The sequence below is a fragment of the Misgurnus anguillicaudatus genome, chromosome 15 (assembly GCF_027580225.2).
Source record: "Misgurnus anguillicaudatus chromosome 15, ASM2758022v2, whole genome shotgun sequence".
NCBI lineage: Eukaryota > Metazoa > Chordata > Actinopteri > Cypriniformes > Cobitidae > Misgurnus > Misgurnus anguillicaudatus.
In genome coordinates this window covers 14,480,523-14,501,934 of record NC_073351.2, presented here as the reverse complement: position 1 = coordinate 14,501,934, position 21,412 = coordinate 14,480,523, and the positions used below count along the sequence as shown (strand labels likewise).

Below are 21,412 nucleotides of genomic sequence, written 5' to 3'. Positions count from 1 at the left end.
CGTTAGTTTAATAAAAATCCGGTGAGGAATGCCGCCCTGTTCTCTGGTATGCTCTGGACGATACACACAGCATGCAGGGCCAATGGAAACAGTTTGGCAACTGTTGACATTGATAACAAAAGATGGCGAAACGTGATATTTGGGACCATTTGAACTCACTGTCCCACAATTCATACCGATGTTGTGAAGTAATCTGATGCTCTCCGTGTCCTTTTTTGGGAAGTAGTTACAAAGTACATGCCTCTTTAGCTTGTCTGCTGTACCATTCAGAAAGGTTATGCAAATAACAGTACACCATTTATTTAATGATGATGGGAAACCTACTATAGTAGTTTGTTTAGACAAGGTGAAGAGAGTAGGCCTGATCGATAATAAATTACACATCAGCCTGGCTGGAAAATTCTACCACAGGCTGCCAATGGCATGCAGAGATTGTGTAAATCACAAGCATTCAGACCGTGTGGATGCCAGACAAAGGGGAGAGCTTATTAACTCCTTTAACAACCAGTTTCATTACTGTACCTTAGATTCAATATTTTACTGCCAAGCCAACTTAGTTACAATGAAATTGCCTCAGCGAGCTTATAGCCCATAATAACAACCAAGGTATCAACATCACAGTAAAAACATTACAAATAACACATAAAACATGACAAAATAGTTAATAAATCTTGTGAAAGTAATACACATTCATGTCTGTCAACATGCTTAGAATGCAAACTTAGTTGTTAAATGCACACCGGTCAAAAAGGCTCAAAGCTAGATACAGTATATAAAATAGTGTTACATAAACAGCGATGCTACAACGTTCACTTGTTACTGGAAAATCTACAGTCTGCTACTGTCATACCAATAAAATAAATGTAGTTAAGATAGCAGCTTCACTATTATTTGGATTGAATATAATACTGCATCATAACTAACATATTACAATGTAATACTTGTGGAATTAGTTCTTTATCATTTTCAAATACAAATGCATAACTGATTTAGGGCTCCCTCTGAGCATTCAAATAAAGCTTGTAGTATTCATATTGTTTTATTTGTTATTAATCACTTTAAATCTGCCATTTTGTATTCATATCTTTGTTTACAGGAAAGGAAATTGCTTTAAAATGGAACTGCTTGTTCCATTTTCTGAATTTTGTGGCCTCTTCATCATGTGGATAACTTGAATTTCCTGTCATCTAAATCTTTCCTCTTTATGCTTACTGAATGATGATGGGTGCAAAAAAAAACATGACACAAATAAACCCAGCTCCCAGAGCACATGGGTTGGTCAACCTAGGCCATGCACCAGATATCCCTGCTCGTCCAGGATCATCAAAGGAAGTCAGCGCATGCAGGTACCCAAGATATTCAAGTGCCTTCACAGATGGTGATGTTGACTCTGGAAGCATGTGTAAAGATCTGGCATTGCTGTAGTTTAGGAAACAGCTCGAGCACTAGGGCCATGTGGGATCTCACTGGGATAAAAAAGCATGTTAGGCTGAGTATGTGTGTGTGTGAGAGAGAGAGTGAGGGAGAAAGAAAGAGAGAGAGAGAGAGAGAGAGAGAGAGAGAGAGAGAGAGAGAGAGAGAGAGAGAGAGAGGAGGGGTGAGATCAGAACATTTTTTCACAGACCATTGTAAGCAGTCAGAGGCAAATACAGAAGTGGAGAGCAGAGCAACAGTCGTGTCCTGAGAGAGCAATGCTCAGTCCACTGACAACAGCTCAACATCCAGACAGTAAGGAAGAAGAAGGTGTTTTATACTGCTGTCTGCCCTGGGGCCTCAGAAATAATCTGCCTTCTTCAATGACATGCCTGCACCACATACCAAACCAGGGACGAAGTTTCTTTACTGCATGTAGTATGGTTTCCACATGGACACTGTAGTTCACCTACCTAACCTTCTCTAACCTGCTGGATCAAAGGACCTACTTACAGTTTCATCACTGTCCAGCCTATTCAACGTGTCAATTTGAAGTATTCCATGCAAATCTTGTCAAGATGCTACAGGTAGTTTTCATAACATGGTGGATGTTGATTGGAATCGCTGGAGGTCAGTCTCAACCTCAACAACAGTCTCAAACTGACGACTCAAACCCATGGAGACAGATGATTCAATGGGAGAATAATGGACGTTTATACAGTCTGCTCAATAGCGGGTCTGAATATGTCCCAGCTCGTGCTCAAGAGCGAGACAGGAACCCCAGGGTGCTTTTGGCTGATTCTCCTAACCGTAGATCACAAGGTGGAAATGTACGCAGGCAAGCACCTTCTAGAGGAAGCTCCGATACTGTGAGAGGACAAGCCAGACATCCCTTTGGATTTGGGCAAGTGCCTAATAACTGGCGTCAAGGCGCTGTTGGGACAGGTGAAACAAGCCGCTTACAGTCATCTACTAACACTCGTTTCAGACCATCCTCTGGATCATCATCCTCCTCATCGTCTTCATCCTTCAATGCCCCATCTTATTCACAGTATCCAGTCCCTCAACAGCCTTCTTATGGTGCTCCCTATGACCCAATTTCGGACAGATCAAATGAACCTCCCTTCCTTGGAACAGGGTATTCCACCGGCACTGGTGGTGGCTTCACTGGAGGAGGATATGGAGGGGGTGGATACCAAACTGGTAGTTTTGGAGGAGGTAGCTATAATGGAGGGGGTCCCGTATCTGATGACAGGTATCGCTACATTCTCCCTTATGAACAGCCATACCCTGCTGTTCCTCCCCAACCTGCACAGCCACCTGTCGCAGATGGATTGGACCACAGATATACCCACAGTTTGTTCAATGAAGACTCAAGAGGCTCGAGTAATGTTGCTGCACCTGTCTCTAATGGTGCATCGAGCAGTTTCGGGTCAGCACCATTCCAGCCTGCAGTGCAAAGTCCTCAGTACGAGCAGTTCCCGCCTTTCGGAAGGCCACAGCCGCAGCCTCCATTCTTGCAACCTGCTCCTCGAAACCCTCTCGCCTCCAACAATGCAGAGAGCACCAACATCAATGTAGGCAATGTTCACCGTCCTCAGCAAAGAGGTATGATGTATTTCTACTTCATACACAAACATACAATACAAAATCTGTATTCCTTTTTGTACATGCCCATTTTTAGTTTATTAAATGGGTATTGTCACACACTAAAAACCAGAGGGGTCACTTTTTATATTGTCTTTTGCTGTTCCTCATGCCCTATGTGCTGGTACTGCAGTCTGTGTTGAACTACTTCATTTTATTACTGCACCAGACTGACAAAACTTCAGCTCACCACTTAATTAATGCTACGCTTGATAAAGTTAATCACAGAGGAACTGCATTGGATACTTATGCTCTTACACAACTGGAGATTTCGGGAAGTATGTGCACATGAGCAGCTTCTTTCGGCCTCGTTTGAAGGAAAGGAAGTAAGAAAAAAGAAAGTCATCTAAAAAATGTAGTTCTTTTGCCATCTCTTTGTGTTTTCTGGCAGTTGCAACCTCTTTAGATTTGACAAATGCAAACGCAAGGGATTCAAACTGCACAAAAAGCTATTTGCTTAAGCAGCTGGTAACATGTATTATGTTTGAGGCTGTAAGAATCACTCTCGCATATAAGATCTAAACTCATCCCAACATCATTTCTTCCCATCTTCATTTCCTTCATGTTTCAACTTACAATCAAAAGAGTTCAGTTCATCTTTTTTAGAGCTGGCGTTATTGAAACCAGGTGTTGTGAAATGTGTTCAAGTGTGCAGGCCTGTGGTAGTCAGTTTTTTGCGTAGTGCCTATGTATATTCATTCTGCACAAAGAGTGTCCATTGTTTGGAGAGTTGGTTCTGGTTTTGGTGATGACTTTACTGCAGGGGATAAGGGGTGAATGATTCCAGTATTTGCCACACAGGGTGGGGTGAAGGGCTTAAGCAACTTGACTGTAGTAAGCATATAGGAACATAAGGAGTGCGTGGGGGATTTCAGGGTGTTACTGCAATGCAAGTTTGTGTAGTGGGAAGATGGAAAGTTTCCAACACACATGGGGTTCATTGGCTCAGGAAACAGAAAATATTTTTCTAGCTCCCAAAATTAAAGTGTTTGAGTGTGCATATGTTCAAATGTGTGCGTGAAAGAGTGTGAGGGTGTGAAGAGGTGTGTGTGTTTAGAGCCTTAGGGACATTGCTAGCCATTGCCAAGTGTGCAGCCTCATTTTGTAACGTGAAATGCTCTTTGTCTCGTGCTTGACTTACTTCATGCATGACTAACCCCCTCAGTTTATCAAATGCAGACATACTGTAAGGCAAAAGGAGAGGGGGGAAGCTCAGTTCACTGGAAGGTACACACGGAAAAATGTACCAGAAATGATGCAATCACTGGCATGTACCAGTTGGAATCTGAGCTCTAGCCTGTAGAAATGTAAATTCTCTACAGATTTCAGCCTATCATGAACTATAAATAAAACATACATTAAATGACTCAGCCAAAGTAGACATGCAAAAGCAAATGAGATTCAACATTATCGGTATGCCGCCACACATGTGAACTTAACCCACTGATCTGTATGTTTTCAGAGATATGAAACATATTATTTTCTAAATATGCTCAAAAATATGAATTGTTTTTTTCTCATAATTTCATTTAACTTCAGAAGACATTTATTACTCCACTATAGTCCACTGGACTTTATTAATGATGGACGGATGTGCTTTTTGAAACGTCACTAGTAGAATCTTACCAGTGCAATGATGTCTATATTAATAAACAATTGTCTTTAAGGAGGTGAGCTTCTGGAACATGCCAATTTGTTAGAAGTGTTTTAAGGACAGTACTAAGATTTGTATAAGCATTGTATCAGTATAAACATAAATATCAGTGATGGCATACTATTTCACAGTTCTGTATTAAAGGAGCATGCCCAGATTTTGGGAATTTAGCTTAAAAATCGTATCCCCCAGAGTTAGATAAGTCCATACATACCTTTATCCTCTCCGTGCGTGCTGTAACTCTGTCTGACGCAGCCCCCGCTAGTTTAGCTTAGCACAAAGACTGGAAGTAAATAGCTTCAGCTAGCATACTGCTCCCAATAAGTGACAAAATAAGACAAACATTTTTCTATTTATGTGTTGTGATTTGTATAGTCACATCGTGTACAAATAACAAGGTCATATGAGACACAGCCATCTTTTAACAGTATACATACTGGGAACTATATTCTCAGAAGGCGAAGCACTGCTACTTGGGTGGAGTGATTTGCACAACTCTGACCGAACTCTCTGCTCCTCACTAGGGGGCTTCTTGGGTGCTGCGAGCAAATCACTTAATAGAATGTGCTCGTGACCCAATTATAGCAAGTATATTATAGCAAAATTTTCATGATATGTCCCCTTTAAAAATTTATTGGGATGGGTTCGAGTTTACTACAAGTGCTACCTAAATCATACCTGTCAACATTGGGATTTAAAAAATAAGAGACATTTCCTGAACCCTGACACACACCCTTTCATATTTATGGTGTCTAAAAAAAAACAGAAAAGTATACTTAAAAAGTACCAAAAAATATTTTTTGTATATTAGGTACAAAACTAGTGTGCAAAATAGAGCACTTTAAGTACATTATTGAAGTGTACTTCTTTTTAACCTGGGGGTGGTGGTCTGAGTTTTGGTTGCACTGGAACTGTGGCGCAATTTAACTCTGACTCAGGCGCGCACTCTTTGAAGGTAACCAGCAAATGCATTTCAGCCAATGTGACATCATAGAGCTACCTTCCCTTAAAAATCTGATGAATTACACATGCAAGGCACATTATGCAGTTGTCGTAAAACACCTATTAAAAACATAAAAAATTGTGGGTTGTGTTTGTGTTCTCCCTGCATGTTGATGATGACACTAAATAAAACCGAGTGTGAAACCAGATCAACAACACTGCGGGGGTGCCAAAAACAATCACCCTTGGAATCGGACCACAGAAAACGTACGTGCCCAGTGTGAAAGCCTCCTTAGTATAGTGAAGGCTGCCAGGGAAACAAAGTGTAGATTGTGTAAAGAATCCTCAGCTGGAAAACCACAGCCTTTCACACTCTCTTACAACAGCTAAGTCTACCTCAGACAGATCTGGCCAATCGGATGTGTACACAGAAACACAGACGCCAACGTACACACTGAAAGTAACCAACATTTTAGTGGAGTAGTGCTACAATAATGGCTGAAATGAGGGCACACTGACCAGTGCTGTCATGTTTAATAGGGTGAAACTCCAAGCATGCCTTCAGCATAACCAAGATTTGATCTCCTCCCTATACGCAGTTGTTTTGAAAGACACCACATGCAAAGCTGAAAACCAGATTTCTAAACTGAATTGTCTTCCCTCTGAAGAACTGGTAATGTCCAAAAAAGGACACAAGATGCCAGTTTTGCTAAACGTTTTATAAACATTAGCTGTCTCAGCTAGCTCTATTTTTCTTTTTTTATTTATCTGTTTTAAACAGAGTTGGTTGCAGGCCCAGTGTAGATTCAGCAGGGAAGTGAGATCATTTTTATTTCTCAGTCACCCCTCCTTCATCTTTTGTACTCTTGCAGCTACGTGCAATACTTTGTTGTTTTTCTTATTTTTGCGTGATCTTGAAACCAGATGAAAAGCAACATTTGATCTATTATACTGCGAGGCTACAGCATTACCTCATCAAAAAGCCTCTTCGTCTCCTGCGTATTTTTCAAAGGCATGCTTACAGTATTTGGATCCACTTCCAAATATTTAACTTTAACTATGAAAAGTGTGTAACGGCAGAACAGTATGACATAAAAAAGACAATTGTCCATAAGACAGCATGTTTTGAGTACTGACCTTGTGATTACCCACCCTAAAAAAACGTCCTAAATCAGTCTATGCAGGTTACAGTATAACTGGACTTCCATATTGGTTTTAGAGGATTGCTTTTGAGCACTTGTGTGACAGTTTGGCCAAACTAACTGAAACCAACTTGTGTCACAAGCATCAAGACCAGCTTTAACACTTACTGTAGGTTGGTCTTCAAGTCTAGGTTGGTTTAAACTTTTTGTGTCAACAAGGTAATTTAATGATGTGTGTTTCAGCATCTGGTTGTGGAATGTGACTCTAAGGACTTCTTTTTCTGTAGGTTTGCCTGACCTGGTTCCTGACCCGAACTATGTCCAAGCCTCAACATACATTCAAAGAGCCCACATGTACTCATTACGCTGTGCTGCAGAGGAGAAATGTTTGGCCAGGTGAGAATTGTCAACTCTAGGCGGTTTTCTGCTATTTGTGCTATGTATTAAATGGTAAAAGAAAGCTGGACAGGTTGAAGTTTACACAACATAACTCTAAAGCACTATTCGGATGGGATTAGATTTCCAAACGAAGTTTGAGTTTCAACGTGTCACCCAGGACGTCTGTGATTTTATGTACAGATTCAGACGGGATTCAAATTCACCCGGCTATTCCAGAGATGGGAGTGTCTGTTTCATGCATTTGGGCGTTGAAGAAGATCACGTGCTCTGGATACGCGTGTTTGTAATGTGTAATATTTAGCTTTAAATGTAAAATTATTACAGAACATGTAATTTATTAATTTAATTTTAACAAATCAAAATAAAATATACAAATCCTACTTAAGTAGTGTTAGCCTACATGTTTTATATAACTCACTGCCTATAATAAACCCAAAGAAATGAAGAAATAATGATTAATAAAAATTTACTATCTACATATTAAAGTGGTCAGTCTTAACGGTGTTTGATATTCAGCTCGTGTTGATTTAATTATTTTATTTCGCCAAATGGGAAAAAACATCCATATCTGAATGAATAGGACTCAGGAAGTAAAATATATGCGCGTTAGTAAGACCTTACGGCAGATCACGTTGGCCAAAACACTAAATGTGTTTAAAAGATATTGCGGGCAAACACAGACATTTGCATCCGGACGGGATGAAATTTCTCAGAGGACCTCTGAGTTCGGCGAAAAACAGTAGAAAAATTGCTCTGAAATTTACTCTGAAACACAGACATGGCCGATTCGGACGGGATTAAAAACACAGAGGACCTCTGAGAAGCACGATTTTCTCAGAGGTCCCCCTGTAAAACTAATCCCGTCCGAATAGGGCTTAACACTTATTTTACGTACAACAATTTCAGAATTGTTTACACCACACCATCCAATATCAGTTTTAAACAACCAATGAAAAGGAAGTATTTGGTGGAGAAAACAGCAAGTGCATGTATACTGTAAAAATATGGGTGGTGTCTTGTCATATACATATTAAGCCTGCTGTTATTTGATATATTTATACAAAGTGTTTTATTACTCAATAGTTCATTACTTCATTAACCCTTTCCCTCTTCACAGCTCCGCTTATAGTCCTGAGACCAAAGACTATGATGTCAGGGTTCTTCTGCGGTTCCCTCAGAGGGTGAAAAACCAAGGAACGGCTGATTTTATGCCTAACCGACCTCGACATACCTGGGAATGGCACAGCTGTCACCAGTAAGTTACAGATCGCAAGACTTAGATTTAGAGTCAAAGAAATAATAAGGAAATTATGACAAATCTATATATTGTGTGTGTGGTCCAAAAATCTAAAATGATTAATAGACAATGTAAATAAATGACCCCAAAATCTTCCTAATAGCACTTAAAGTGGTTCACTGTCTCATAGGGGAACCACTTTATGTGCTAAAGAAGCTATGTATAACCATAAGGGGGCGTGCACATAAATATGTATAAAGGCTAAATGTCTCGCCCGCACTGCTGGACAATTGAGTGGAACGTCCATATTTGGGCGGTCAGCTTCCCACAGGCAGCTCGCATGGTCCAGGTACTTTTAAATGACCATAACTTGCTTAATTTTCTACCAATTTTCAAATGGTTTGGTTTGTTATAAATGTCAAAGATGTTCCTATGACACTGCATACTTATACAAAACAATATATATATTTCATGAAACATGTTAAAGCATGCAGAATTATAGTCACGTTAATAACATTTGTAAGAAACCAAACAGTTTGAAAATTGTTAGAAAATTGAGCAAGTTATGGTCATTTAAAAGTACCTGTACCATTAAAACACAATGCTATGAGTGAGTTGCCTGTGGTAAGATGGCCGCCAGTTGATGACGTTACACATCTAGCCTTTATACATATCTATGGGCGTGCACACCAAAGCATTTAAAGAGCACCCATGGTCTGATTCACGTTTTTACATTTACTTTGGTGTGTAAGTGTGTATTACATGTTAACAATAAGCAAAACGTACAAACCCCAAAGTAAACGATGAAGCGAGTTATTGTTTCCAACGTAAATCTCTTTTTTTGGACTACAACAAACACACGGATTGTAGGCAACAGTTTACTTCCTGGGATTGGTGATGCAGAGAAGACCAACATTATCATAATTCCTCCCGCTTCGGACTCACAACCTGTAAGTTAACTCCTGTTACCAATCAAATATTTCAAACATAATAAGGAGCGTCACGGCCAATCACACCGTACAGATTAGCTGGCCAATCAGAGACACTGAGCTTTTCAAATCCGTGCGTTTCAGGAAGAGAGTGAAATCTGGAGCTACAAGAATGTACAGTTAAACAATAAGCTCACTGTGGGATGACAGCAAGTCCTCTAAGCAAGTAGTAACTTCAGAGTTTGTAATTGTCTTACCAACCCACTTCTCTATGTTTGATTGTTTTCTAACTTGCATCTCCTGGGGAAATAAAGAAGTGTCAGTTATACAGGTAGAAAAAAGTTGCCTTGAGTGATTAGCTGCCCCAAATTCCCCGTGGTTAGTATTCGTCTGTGTGTTCTGTTCTCTGTCATTCAAAATGTAGTTCGCTCAGACTTTTGGGATTTAGCTACAGGCCTTTAAAATGTCTGTCATCCCCTCATCAAATGGGATTTTAATATGGCTGGCAGTAACAGACATAACTTATGGGAAATATACTTTCCCTGTGGAAAATATGAACTCTCTCCCTGTCTGTGGAAAGTACCTGTGTTTTTCCTGCCGCAGTCCTTCAGGTATTACCACAGCTTTCCAAGAAAGAGTATTTGCCAAAAAAGCAAACAGAAGGTAACGAAAATCAGTGTGGAGTGTAGTACTGTTGGTTCATTGAAAAAGAACTATACTGAAAATTAAAAAAGATGGAAAAAAAGAAGAAATATGAAGAGGGAATAAGCAGGGCTTGAACTTGACTCACCCACACAACATCAAAATGTAAGATTGTGCCTCTCTCTCTCTCTCTCTGTCTCTCTCTCTCTCTCTCTCTCAGACATTACCACAGTATGGATGAGTTCAGTCACTATGACCTTTTAGAGGTGAGCACTGGCCGCAGGGTGGCAGAGGGACACAAAGCGAGCTTTTGTCTGGAGGACACCACCTGTGACTTTGGCCACCTAAAACGATACGCTTGTACTTCTCATACCCAGGTGCAGTATCACAGACATACCGTGTTTCTGTTTTTTCATACCTGTTTAGATATTTCATTTGTTAATGTGTATTTACATTTGATTTGATTTTCCAGGGTCTTAGCCCAGGTTGCTATGACACATACAATGCAGATATTGATTGTCAATGGATTGACATCACAGATGTTCAGCCAGGAAACTACATACTGAAGGTAACATACGGCTGCACCAGACATGCCGTCCAGTTCTTATGAATTTTATTGTCGGTGCTCGGTATGCTTCTGTTTCATACGGTACATCCTGTGCTCATTAATAAGACAAATACAGACATGCCTCACTGTCTCTTCAAACAGATGCTATTCTCTCAGTGTTTGACCATGTGTAGAAAGAAAACACAATAGCTGATGTACCACAATGTATTAATGCTATTTTTTTACTCTTAAGGGTAAATCTTAAAATATGGGTATTGTGGGTGACTAGCAAAAATCTATGCATACCCCTTGGGTGTTTTTATTTATACAATGAAACGTGTAAACAAAGAATGTGTAACGAAATTGTGATAAGTTAACTAAAAAAAATGCTGGGTTGTTTTTAACCCATTCTGGGTAAATATTGGACAGAACACACCGCTGGGTTAAAAATTACAAAAATTGTTGGGTAACAACAACCCAGCATTAGATCATTTTTTAACTCAGCGGTGTGTTCTGTCCGATATTTACCCAGCACGGGTTAAAATGGGGCTGTCAAAAGATTAATCGCATACAAATTAAAGGTTTGTTTTTGCATAATATATGTGTGTGCACTGTATGTAATTATTTTGAATATATATATATATATATATATATATATATAAAGAGTTTCGTTGCAAAACTCCGTTTTTTACATTTTTGTCAAAACATGTTTATTATTATGTTATTATTTTGTTTTATGGTGCTACTTAGCTGTATTTTTTAAGTTATTACAGTTTAAATCAAAACAAACCAACTGCAGTTGAATTGATATTAATTGGAATGCACAACCAAAAAACGAGATTTCTGAACAATTAAAAAAACGGAGTTATCTCGTTTTGCAACGAAACTCTATATATATATCTACACCCATGTGCAGCATCGACACATTTTCAGTGAAGGACCCAGGTCATAGGGTGTTTCGGGTCTTTGATCTTCATACAACTTCACCTGGGCGACCCAAACGGGGTTGATCAGGCCCCGGTTTGTGTCCAAGCAGCACGCTACTACATACTTCTCCCCTTTTGATCCATAACCACATTGAGGCTTTTTCAGCAGCCTCACTGATGTTTTTAGTGGCTCTTCTTTCACGCAACCCTCTAATGCCAAGGAGCCTATGCCTGATGCACAGATTGACTTAGAAAACCCCTGCAGCCCACTTCTATTGGCTCACAGCGGGCCTTCCATCCACTCCCTCTGCACGCCTCAACCAACTCAAGATATTTGGCCTTCTTCCTTTCGAAAGCCTCCTCCATCCTGTCCTCCCAGGGGACAGTAAGCTCCACTAGCACGACTTGCTTTGTTGAGTCAGATGTTAAGACCAGGTCTGGCCTCAGTGACGTCCTTGCTATGTGCTCTGGAAATTTTAACTGCCTCCCAAGGTCAGCATGCAACTTCCAATATTGGGCCTTGGCTCCTTACGTTCTCCCTGAGGTTTCTCCCCTGCCCTAACAAAGGAGATGTTGTGACGCGCTGGGACTAAATGCTTAGACTCCCGGATTGAGGTGCAGATGGTATCCGCTACTACCTTCACCTGGTTATGGCACCAAGTGTACCTCCCCTCTCCTAGTGCTTTAGGGCAGCAACTCAGGATGTGCTCCAGGGAACCATGAGCTGGGCACAGAGGTCATGTTGTTGTTTCTGCTAGGCCCCAGGTGTAAAGGTTAGATGGACTTGGGAGGACATCGTACACCGACTGAATCAGGAACTTAAGTCTAGCGGGTTCTGACTTCCATATTTCTGTCCAGGCGATCTTCCTGGCAGATGCATGATCCCAATTGGCCCAGGCCCCTTGTATATTTGTGTGTGTATATATATTTAGATTTTGATATATTTTATATCATATATAGATTAAAATATATATACATGCGTAACATTTTGCTTAAATATATAATATTATATTGTGTGTATTTCTATATACAAATTAATTGCACACACATATATTATGCAAAAAAAACCTTCCGATCACTGATCTATATAAATGACTGGATTGCGCATGACGTCACAACTGTAAAGCCACCGCGCCGCCATGTTGGTATACCCAAACATTCTATTAAATCAATGGACGCGATCAGATTTTAATGATAAAACATCACTTTACTGTAATGACTTGTAATGACGGAAGCAAACGCAGGTGTAAAAATGAAACAATGTTTATTAAATATAAACAAAGAGAGAGTATTCAAAGTCAAATGCGGAAGTAATCCAGTCCGGTGTTGTTGTTGGCAATGGTGACGATGACTACGGTGGAAGTTGGTGTTTTGAGTGCGACGTTGGTGGAGTGGTGAACAGTGGTGAAATCCAGGCTGACACGGAACATCCACACGAAGACGACGACGACAATACACATCCAACTGAAACACGTAATCCAAAGCACAGGGACCAACCAAGCAACACGGAGACTGAGCAAACAATAGAATCTGGCAGGGACCAGAAAGTCAGGTGAGTTTTTATGGAGATGATGTAATGATGAACAGCTGGAGCGAGACAATCAACACACAGGTGAAAGGGATCGCTCTAACGAGCACATGGCAGGGTAAGTGAACAACACACACACACAAACATGACACGGAGGAAAACAATGGATTCCCTACCGTGACATTTACTAGTCTTCTTTTTTTATATCTGAAGTTACCCTGTACATTATTACAACACAAACGTCCTAAGCATGTACATAGTTATTTACTGAAAGTTGTACATTTTAGTTTTTAATCAGTTATTATACATTCATCTTCATTACAGATCAGCAGACAGACCGGAGCATATTTAGTATTAATGACAAACGTGCTCATTCTGAAATCTGAATAAATAATCATACTTTGTACCGTATGTGCATGCAATAATTTGCTAGTTTTATGGTATCTAAACTTACAAGTTACCTAAACCCTAATGTAAAAAAAAACCTTTATTTATACCTGTGTTATTAACAGAACGCAGCAGACACACTCACCTGAACGTTTTTTATAAATCCATTTTCCTGCCCGATTAAAACATAAACATTGCAAATAACACCAGAATTAACAGTTAATTTACGTACACATATCCTAAAAATAATCTTGCGTGACTGATATGCTATAAAGCGGGTGAATTTAAAACATGATTTTGAATGGAAGTCAATGATGCCCTCTGCCGGTTGGGTATACCAAGATGGCGGCTCGAACTCTGCGCTGGCTTCACCTCACGCTGTTACGTTAAGCGCTCTATGCGCAATCCAGTCATTTATATAGATCAGTGATCGCGATTAATCTTTTGACAGCCCTAGTTAAAAAACAACCTAGCCTTTTTTTTTTTTTTAGAGTAATTGTGCATCTAAATGCACTCTGTGACAGCTATTCAATATCATGTCCAATTTATTTGTCTTCTCCTTTTGTAAATTCCAGCTCCAGGTTAATCCCAAATACTTGGTGCATGAATCTGACTTCACTAACAATGTAGTCCGATGCAATATCCACTACACAGGACGCTTCGTCAAAACATCAAACTGTAAAATCTCCCAGTAAGTAAACTTTTATTGTTGCCATGTACTAACATTAGCTGTGTGTACTTAGGGAAAATGTGCATTTAGCATTGCCCTGCTTAGTATTCCTGCATGCTAAATTAGTCTATCCAGTCTCACAAAGTTTCGTGATATTTTTTCGCGTATTTTTTTTATTCTTTTTTCGTGCTATTATCACGAAATTTCGTGTTTTTTCGTGATCGTATAACGAATTCCTGTTTTCGTGTGATTATCACGTATTGGTTACTCAACTGCTTTTTTCTATTTTTAAACCATTGTCGCTTGTCATTTTATGTAAATCTAACCCTAAACCGAAGCGACAATGGTACGAAAATAGGACAAAATAGTTGAGTAACCAATACGTGATAATCACACGAAAACAGGAATTCGTTATACGATCACGAAAAAACACGAAATTTCGTGATAATAGCACGAAAAAATAATTTAAAAAATACGTGACTATATAACGAAATTTCGTGAGACTGGGCTGAAATTAGTAGAGCATTGCATTAGCATGAAACACAAATATTGATAAAACGCATCAACTGGATAAAAGCATCTACCAAATGCATACATTTAAATGTGTAATTAAACAGCATATTTCAATGAGCTTGAAAGTACAATAGTTATTTCTCCTATGCATCACAGTATTTTTCTGTTCCTGCAGGTCATGATCTGCCAGGACTGGCGGCTCAACATGGATTCATTTCCAGTAAAGCGCTGTTCCACTGCAATGTGAATAGTGTTTTTGTGATTGTTTATTGTATTTGTCTTGGTTCCCGTTTAAGTGCTTTTCCGGTCCTTTGAGTCCATTGTGAACTTGGGTTCAGTTTGTGCCAAGAAGAATGAGCACACACACACAAAGACACAATGAGGATTTTACAGTGTATTTTTCAGACAACCCATTAAACCCGTTTCTTATAAATACACACACTGAACTCTGAATTCCTAAACATTTTTAAAGTGGTTACATCTGGAAATTAATATAAACATTGCTTGAATCCAGGTGAGGTCAGGTATGGCACTATCGAACTGTAATTCAGATTCGGATAAAATACAACTGTACTGTTAAAGACTAAACAACTGGAATGCTTTTTTTTCTTTTTTTCAAGCTTCTCTTCTCTTTACAGTTCTGTACCAAGGTGCAATACTAAGTAAAAAAGCTTGGAGAATGACCAACCTGTCAAATATAAGGAATCCTAAAAAGTGGATTTAGGATGGAATAAGGAATCATAGAAATGCATTTGGGATAGAATAAGGAATCCTAGAAAATAGATTTTGGATGAAGGCACTTTGAATAAAAGCCTTGTATCCAAAAGTAGGCAAAAGCACTAAGTTTATGACGCATTATAGTCTTAAATTTAATCCGCTTCAATTGACATGTGGTTGGAATACTGGACATGAGTCCATTAGTAATCCAATAATGCAAGCTATAAACATGCAGTGTATACAGATGTCACTATTTAAAGAGACAGTTCATCCAAAAATGTACTTAGAAACAGTATAATTTTATTTGTTCTGATTTTAAGGAATGTTTGTAACCAATTCCCATTGACTTCCATAATATTGATTGGTTTACAAACATTCCTCGAAATATCTTTCTTTGCGTTCATCAGAACAAAGACATTTCTACAGTTTTCTTACAACATGAGAGTAAGTAAAGATGACAGAATTTTCATTTTTGGGTAAACTATCCCTTTAAGCGGATATTGCAGTGTCAGTATGGCAAATTGAGTTAGGTGAGCTTGGAATTTGATAAGCTTGAAAATCTGTTGCGAGCTATACTTCTACTGAGTGAATGTTGATGTCCATGTTGGAATGTATCTTATCTATTATTTTGTAATGTGCCAACACTGGTCAGATGCCACAGGTCACATTTCCTTAATATGATACTGTTAACCCACTGATGCATGCCATTAGCTAGATACAGTAATGCATTTATTTAATTAATCTGATTGTATTCATATCATCTTTTCTTTTGTACTGTGTGGAGGGAAATGCTGTACTTGCTGTTTTACATTCCAGGAATTCATATTTCTTTGTAATCTAGATTATGCCTTGATTTGTTAAATATAAAACTATGATACTACTGTTGCATAGCTAACATTGCATAACTTGATCTTAATACCATCCTTACCTACCTCGGAATGAGAAACTAGTGGGCGTTTTTAGTTTAGCGTGCAGTGAGTAAGACTCCCCTATTATGCTACACATGAAGGACGCTACATTACAAGCTTCTATCGTCATACGTTCTGACTCATACGCGTATAGTATAGCTAATACACATTTGGTTAATTATATACAAACCTTAGCTGCATTATTGTCATCAGAGATATTTCATGCGAATGAAATGTGTGTCGAAATGTCTCCATGTGATGTTCATCTAACAAAGCTAAATGAATTCCTTACTGTAGTGAGCAATTCTGTAATTGACTCCACCTCGTTTCTGGAAATAGATCAAGACGATGAAGTGTTTTCCATTATCAAGATCCGGATTAAATGCAGAACATTGTATTCTTTTATATCTTGTATAAATGATTATCGTAACATTGTTTTAGTAAATCTGTGGCTGGCTGATATCTAGATTGTGTCCAAGACAGGTGCAGACATCAGACCACAAATCAAGCTCCTTGTGCTGTTGTTCCACATTTGTGTAAAGTTTATACTGAATCTTTAAATAAAGACAAAAGTGTATATCATATTATCAAAAGTCTTTTCGTTGAACTTATTGAACCATTTACATGAATCATCTCAGTATTTGGAACGCCATGCCCCTTTTTTCCTGTACTGAGAGCATGCTGGCAATGACTCTAGACATTTCTGAATAACCTGATAATCCATGTTATCCAAGCTTTGACAATGTTCCAGAGAGTCTTGTGTGGTTTAATGGAACCAAAGAAATCTGACTTTTTCAACAAGCCTTAATTGCAATTAATTGCTTAAATATGATTCAATAATTTAAAATAATATTGTATTCCTATTTGTCTTATTTAAGTTTAAGTAATCTTTTTAATAATTAATAATAATCAAAAATATTTTCAGATTTTTAATGGGGACTTTTGGACACCACTAATAAAGTCAGCATACACTCATTTTAGGGTAATTTCCTATCTGAAATTGGCGCTTGTACAAAACATGTACTTTACTGCGTGCCAGCAGTTTTGGTGAACCAGAAGAACAACATTTTGTTTTGTGAGTGATTAGGAAATGAGCAGAATAAACACCATGTCTCCCTCAAAACATACACACACATCTAAGCTTATGTGTTTATTCAGAATGGTGCCCATGATTTCTATTTTTTCATTAGAAATAAATCACAAGTTTCAGTTTTAATCAGTCTGTTTTGTTACATAAAACTTAATTTATGAAAAATAAACCGATGGCAAAAGCAAAATATTTTGTGTTCAAAATCATTAGCATCCTGATTCTAGCCCAGCACCACAAGACATTTACAGCAAATTATTTTGAGTATAAACATAATAAAAAAATAATTGATGAACTTAAAAAAACATTCTTATTCATACTATTTCAATTGGCTTATTTGTTTAAATAAGTAAGGTTTTAAAATTATATTGATATGAAAAAGTTGAAAGTAGTAAGTGTGAACAGTTCGGTTTATAGGCTACATGCTTGTAAGTTTCAGTGAGCATAAGTGGGGCAAGACCAAATCATAGACCTATTAGTAAATTCCAGCACCATGACTTCAGATTTAAAACAGACGGTCGGGCCATTTTCAGCTTCAAGTCATTGGAGCGGTATTGAGTAAACACATGATTTTACTGTAGAAAAACAATAATGACAAAGAAAATGAGACAGCATGTGAGCATAAAGAGAGACATTCACTGTAAATGATGCCCATGTTCTGGAGGCTTTAATGTTACTGCATGTATTAGTCCTAAAAAGAATATAGTAATATTTAATATTTTCTTTAAAGGTGCATTGTGAAATTTTTAGAAGAATCTCTTGACAGAAATGCAATATAATATTACTGTAAGTGGTGTATTTTTTATATGAGCCATTTTTATCTCTATGCACCACAAGTCCCAGCACCCACATGGAAGTTGCCGTCATGTTTCTACAGTAGCCCTAAATGGACCAACTGCTCTACAGAGCGCCTTTCATCCCTACGTTGTGTCAGATTGCAGCTACCATATGCGTTTTGAAAATCAAGGGGTGAGCCCTGATGAAAAAAACAGCATACCAGCAAGACCAACATATGTTGTGTTTTGGTGCTGGTTTGCTAGTGAACACCAGCTAAACCAGCATCAAACCAGCATCAGCACCAGCTAAACCAGCACCAAACCAACATTAGCACCAGCTGAACCAGCATTAGCACCAGCATCCCATGCTGGTCATACCAGCATATGTTGTGTTTTGGTGCTGGTATGCTGGTGACCACCAGCTAAACCAGCATAGACCAGCATAATTCCAATGCTGGTCCATGCTGGTTTGATGCTGTTTTTTTCAGCAGGGAGCTCTTGGTTGCAATTCACAATCTCACTACTAGATGCCGCTAAAATTTACACACATCACCTTGTACAGTTAAAGGCGGAGCGAACGATATCTGAAAAATGCTTTGGAAAAGGGAAACGGGCCGACTACCAAAACACACTTGTAGCCAATTAGCAGCAGTGGGGAACCTTCAGGGCCTTCTACGCCTTCAGAGAAGGCCTAAAAAAATTAATAAAAATATTTTTTATAATAATACTAATACATAATAAAGTATTCAATAAAAATATGTTTTTACATGTTTAAATTTATATTTAATTTAATTTAATTTAATACATGTAATATATTTTCTCTCATCTATGTTCTAGCGTTAAGCTTACTGTCAGGTTCATATCCAATCAGAATCGTCTGTCTCTATTAAGGCCCGGTAAACTGGCTCATTCATTGGTTAGGACTTCAAGAATCCCAAGGAAGGCCAAGCTATGTGTTTTGGTGTGGAGAGTGACGTGCAAATCGACCAATCACGCTTTGATTTCAAGTGGGCGGGTAAAAAACAAAGCATTGTAAGCCTTCATGAAGTCCTAATCATGCAACAAGCTGGATGCGAGCTGCCGTAAAACACCAAAGAAGAAGAAGTCCTAATCATAGACCGTCTAATGGCCCGAATCTCTGCGGTGAGAGTGGTTGAGGTAAATGGCAGAAAACGTGATTGACGTTGTGGCTAGTTTGATAGGGCTGAGGTAAAAACGAAATTACTTAAGCGGGTACTCGTGAAGAGCACAGCCGAGAGATGCGCGTGCAGCTGCGCTGCGCATATCAGACGTGAACACGAGAAAAATAATGGGTTTAATTATACTTTCACTTCCTGACAGTTTTACTTGAGGATAGTAATGACTGCAGGCGACGCCGAATTACATACAATATAATTACCTAACTAAAGGCTTGTTCGACTTCATGTGGCGCCGCAAGAATCGACAGCCGGATGACGTCAAAGTATCGCGAGAGCGAGACGAAATATGATTTCTTGACGTCATCCGGCTGTCGGTTCTTGCGGCGCCGCATGAAGTCGAACAAGCCTTAAATCTCAGAGAATGCAAAAACATTCACCGGGGCTCGGGCTAGGGATTTTGCGAGCCCGCAAAATATAACAGTTATAAGCCACAAGGAGGTGCACTGAGAACGCAGGGTGCTATATTTCCCCTTATGAAAAAAGACTAACAAGCTATCCTACAGCTAAATATATATTTACAAAAAACAAAAATTAAATGCAAATTTACAGAGCAGCAGAGTCTGTATTTGTGTTTATCAGTTAGATTAAAGTAATTTTAAACTTTAAAACTGCATTTAAAGGCAAACGATGCCTATTCTGTAATTTAACTTTGCGTGCTCAGAATTTTTACACGTTCACTGTATGATTTAACGAAATACGAATAGCCTAGTATTATATTCTGAATTTTAAAATTTATGAAAAACAAACTACTCTCAATTTATTTTGGTGTTTTTTCCCCCATGCTCACTTGTCTCCATTTTCCTGTTTTTAAGAATTAAGGCGGTGTAGTAAATAGAACCTATCCATTAAATTTGTGACTTTCATTTATTGCGCCATGCGTAATTGCGCATGGAGAGGCATTTGCACTTCATTGCATATTTTGAAGGCCCAGCTGAAGTACTCACGGTTCGCCACTGATTAGCAGTAAGGTGCGTGTCTACTAACGGACATCGTTGCCTGAGTTGCGTATGTGTGAGGCGGGTCTATCAAAAGAAGGTCCAGATTCTATTGGGGTAGGGACGTGTTTGTTTAGGTGATTTGCATCAAGAAAGATGGCGGCGTGCACAGAGGCAGCGGCTCAGAGTTCTCCCTATATGTGCCTTATTTTATGTTTATTGTGTGTTGTGCGTTCGTCTACCTACACTACTGAACACTACAGTCGTTTGGACTTTCTGGACATTGGTTTCAACCCAAAAATGACCATCTCCAGCGACTTTCATCGCCCTCACAACATTCCGGATGATATAGTGAGACCAGCAGGATCTCCGTGGATTGTTATCGGGTCAGGTAGGCGACGAAGACGGCGCCCCGAGAGGAAACAAAAGAGAGGTTGCAGGCCTGGGCTACTGGCTAGGCTAAGGAAACAGCCAGTCAAACCTCTGCTGCCGAGCCTCTATCTTACAAATGCCAGATCCATGAAACACAAAATGAACGACCTGGAAATACACCTGGCTGGAAATCGCTATGTTCGTAACTGCTGCATATTTATTATCACAGACATGGCTACATACACACATACCTGATGCCACGGTGCAATTAGAAGGTCGCATGCTACACAGATGGGACAGGAACAGTGACTCTGGGAAAAAGAGAGGAGGGGGACTCTGCATCTATGTGCATGAAGGTTGGTCTAACAACAGCATTATTTTGGATAGACACTGTTCTCCTGACCTGGAGTTCATGTCGGTGAGATGCAGACCCTTTTATCTGCTGTTGTTGTCATTAGTGCAGCCTACATACCACCAGATGCTAATGTAAACATTGCTCTTTCTGCGCTGCTAAACGCTATCAATACTTACCAGCGCGCCCACCCCAATGGTGTCCACATTATTGCAGGGGACTTCAATAAAGCAAATCTCAAGACTGTATTACCAAAATTCCACCAACATTTAAAATGCTCAACAAGGGGGAAAATTTTCTGGATCATGTGTATACCAACATCAAGTATGCTAATAGAGCCGTACCGCTCCCCCACCTGGGCCAGTCAGACCACCTTTCCCCACTCCTCACTCCAGCATACACCCCCTCAGTCGACAAACAAAGTCCATAGAGAGGACCATCACCACCTGGCCCGAGAATGCCCTCCACCGTCTGCAGGACTGCTTTGAAC

The 21,412-nt window shown here is 39.3% G+C and overlaps 1 protein-coding gene across 1 annotated transcript; it reads left to right on the top strand.

The window, feature by feature from the left end:
• Positions 1-1,582: 1,582 nt before the first annotated feature.
• loxl1 (lysyl oxidase-like 1) lies at positions 1,583-16,785 on the top strand. The gene is made up of 7 exons (XM_073853447.1): positions 1,583-3,021; positions 7,086-7,194; positions 8,315-8,452; positions 10,226-10,382; positions 10,478-10,573; positions 13,969-14,084; positions 14,752-16,785. The coding sequence occupies exons 1-7, from the start codon at positions 1,992-1,994 to the stop codon at positions 14,756-14,758; spliced, it is 1,653 nt and encodes a 550-aa protein (XP_073709548.1). The 5' UTR covers positions 1,583-1,991; the 3' UTR covers positions 14,759-16,785.
• The last annotated feature ends 4,627 nt before the right edge of the window (positions 16,786-21,412 follow it).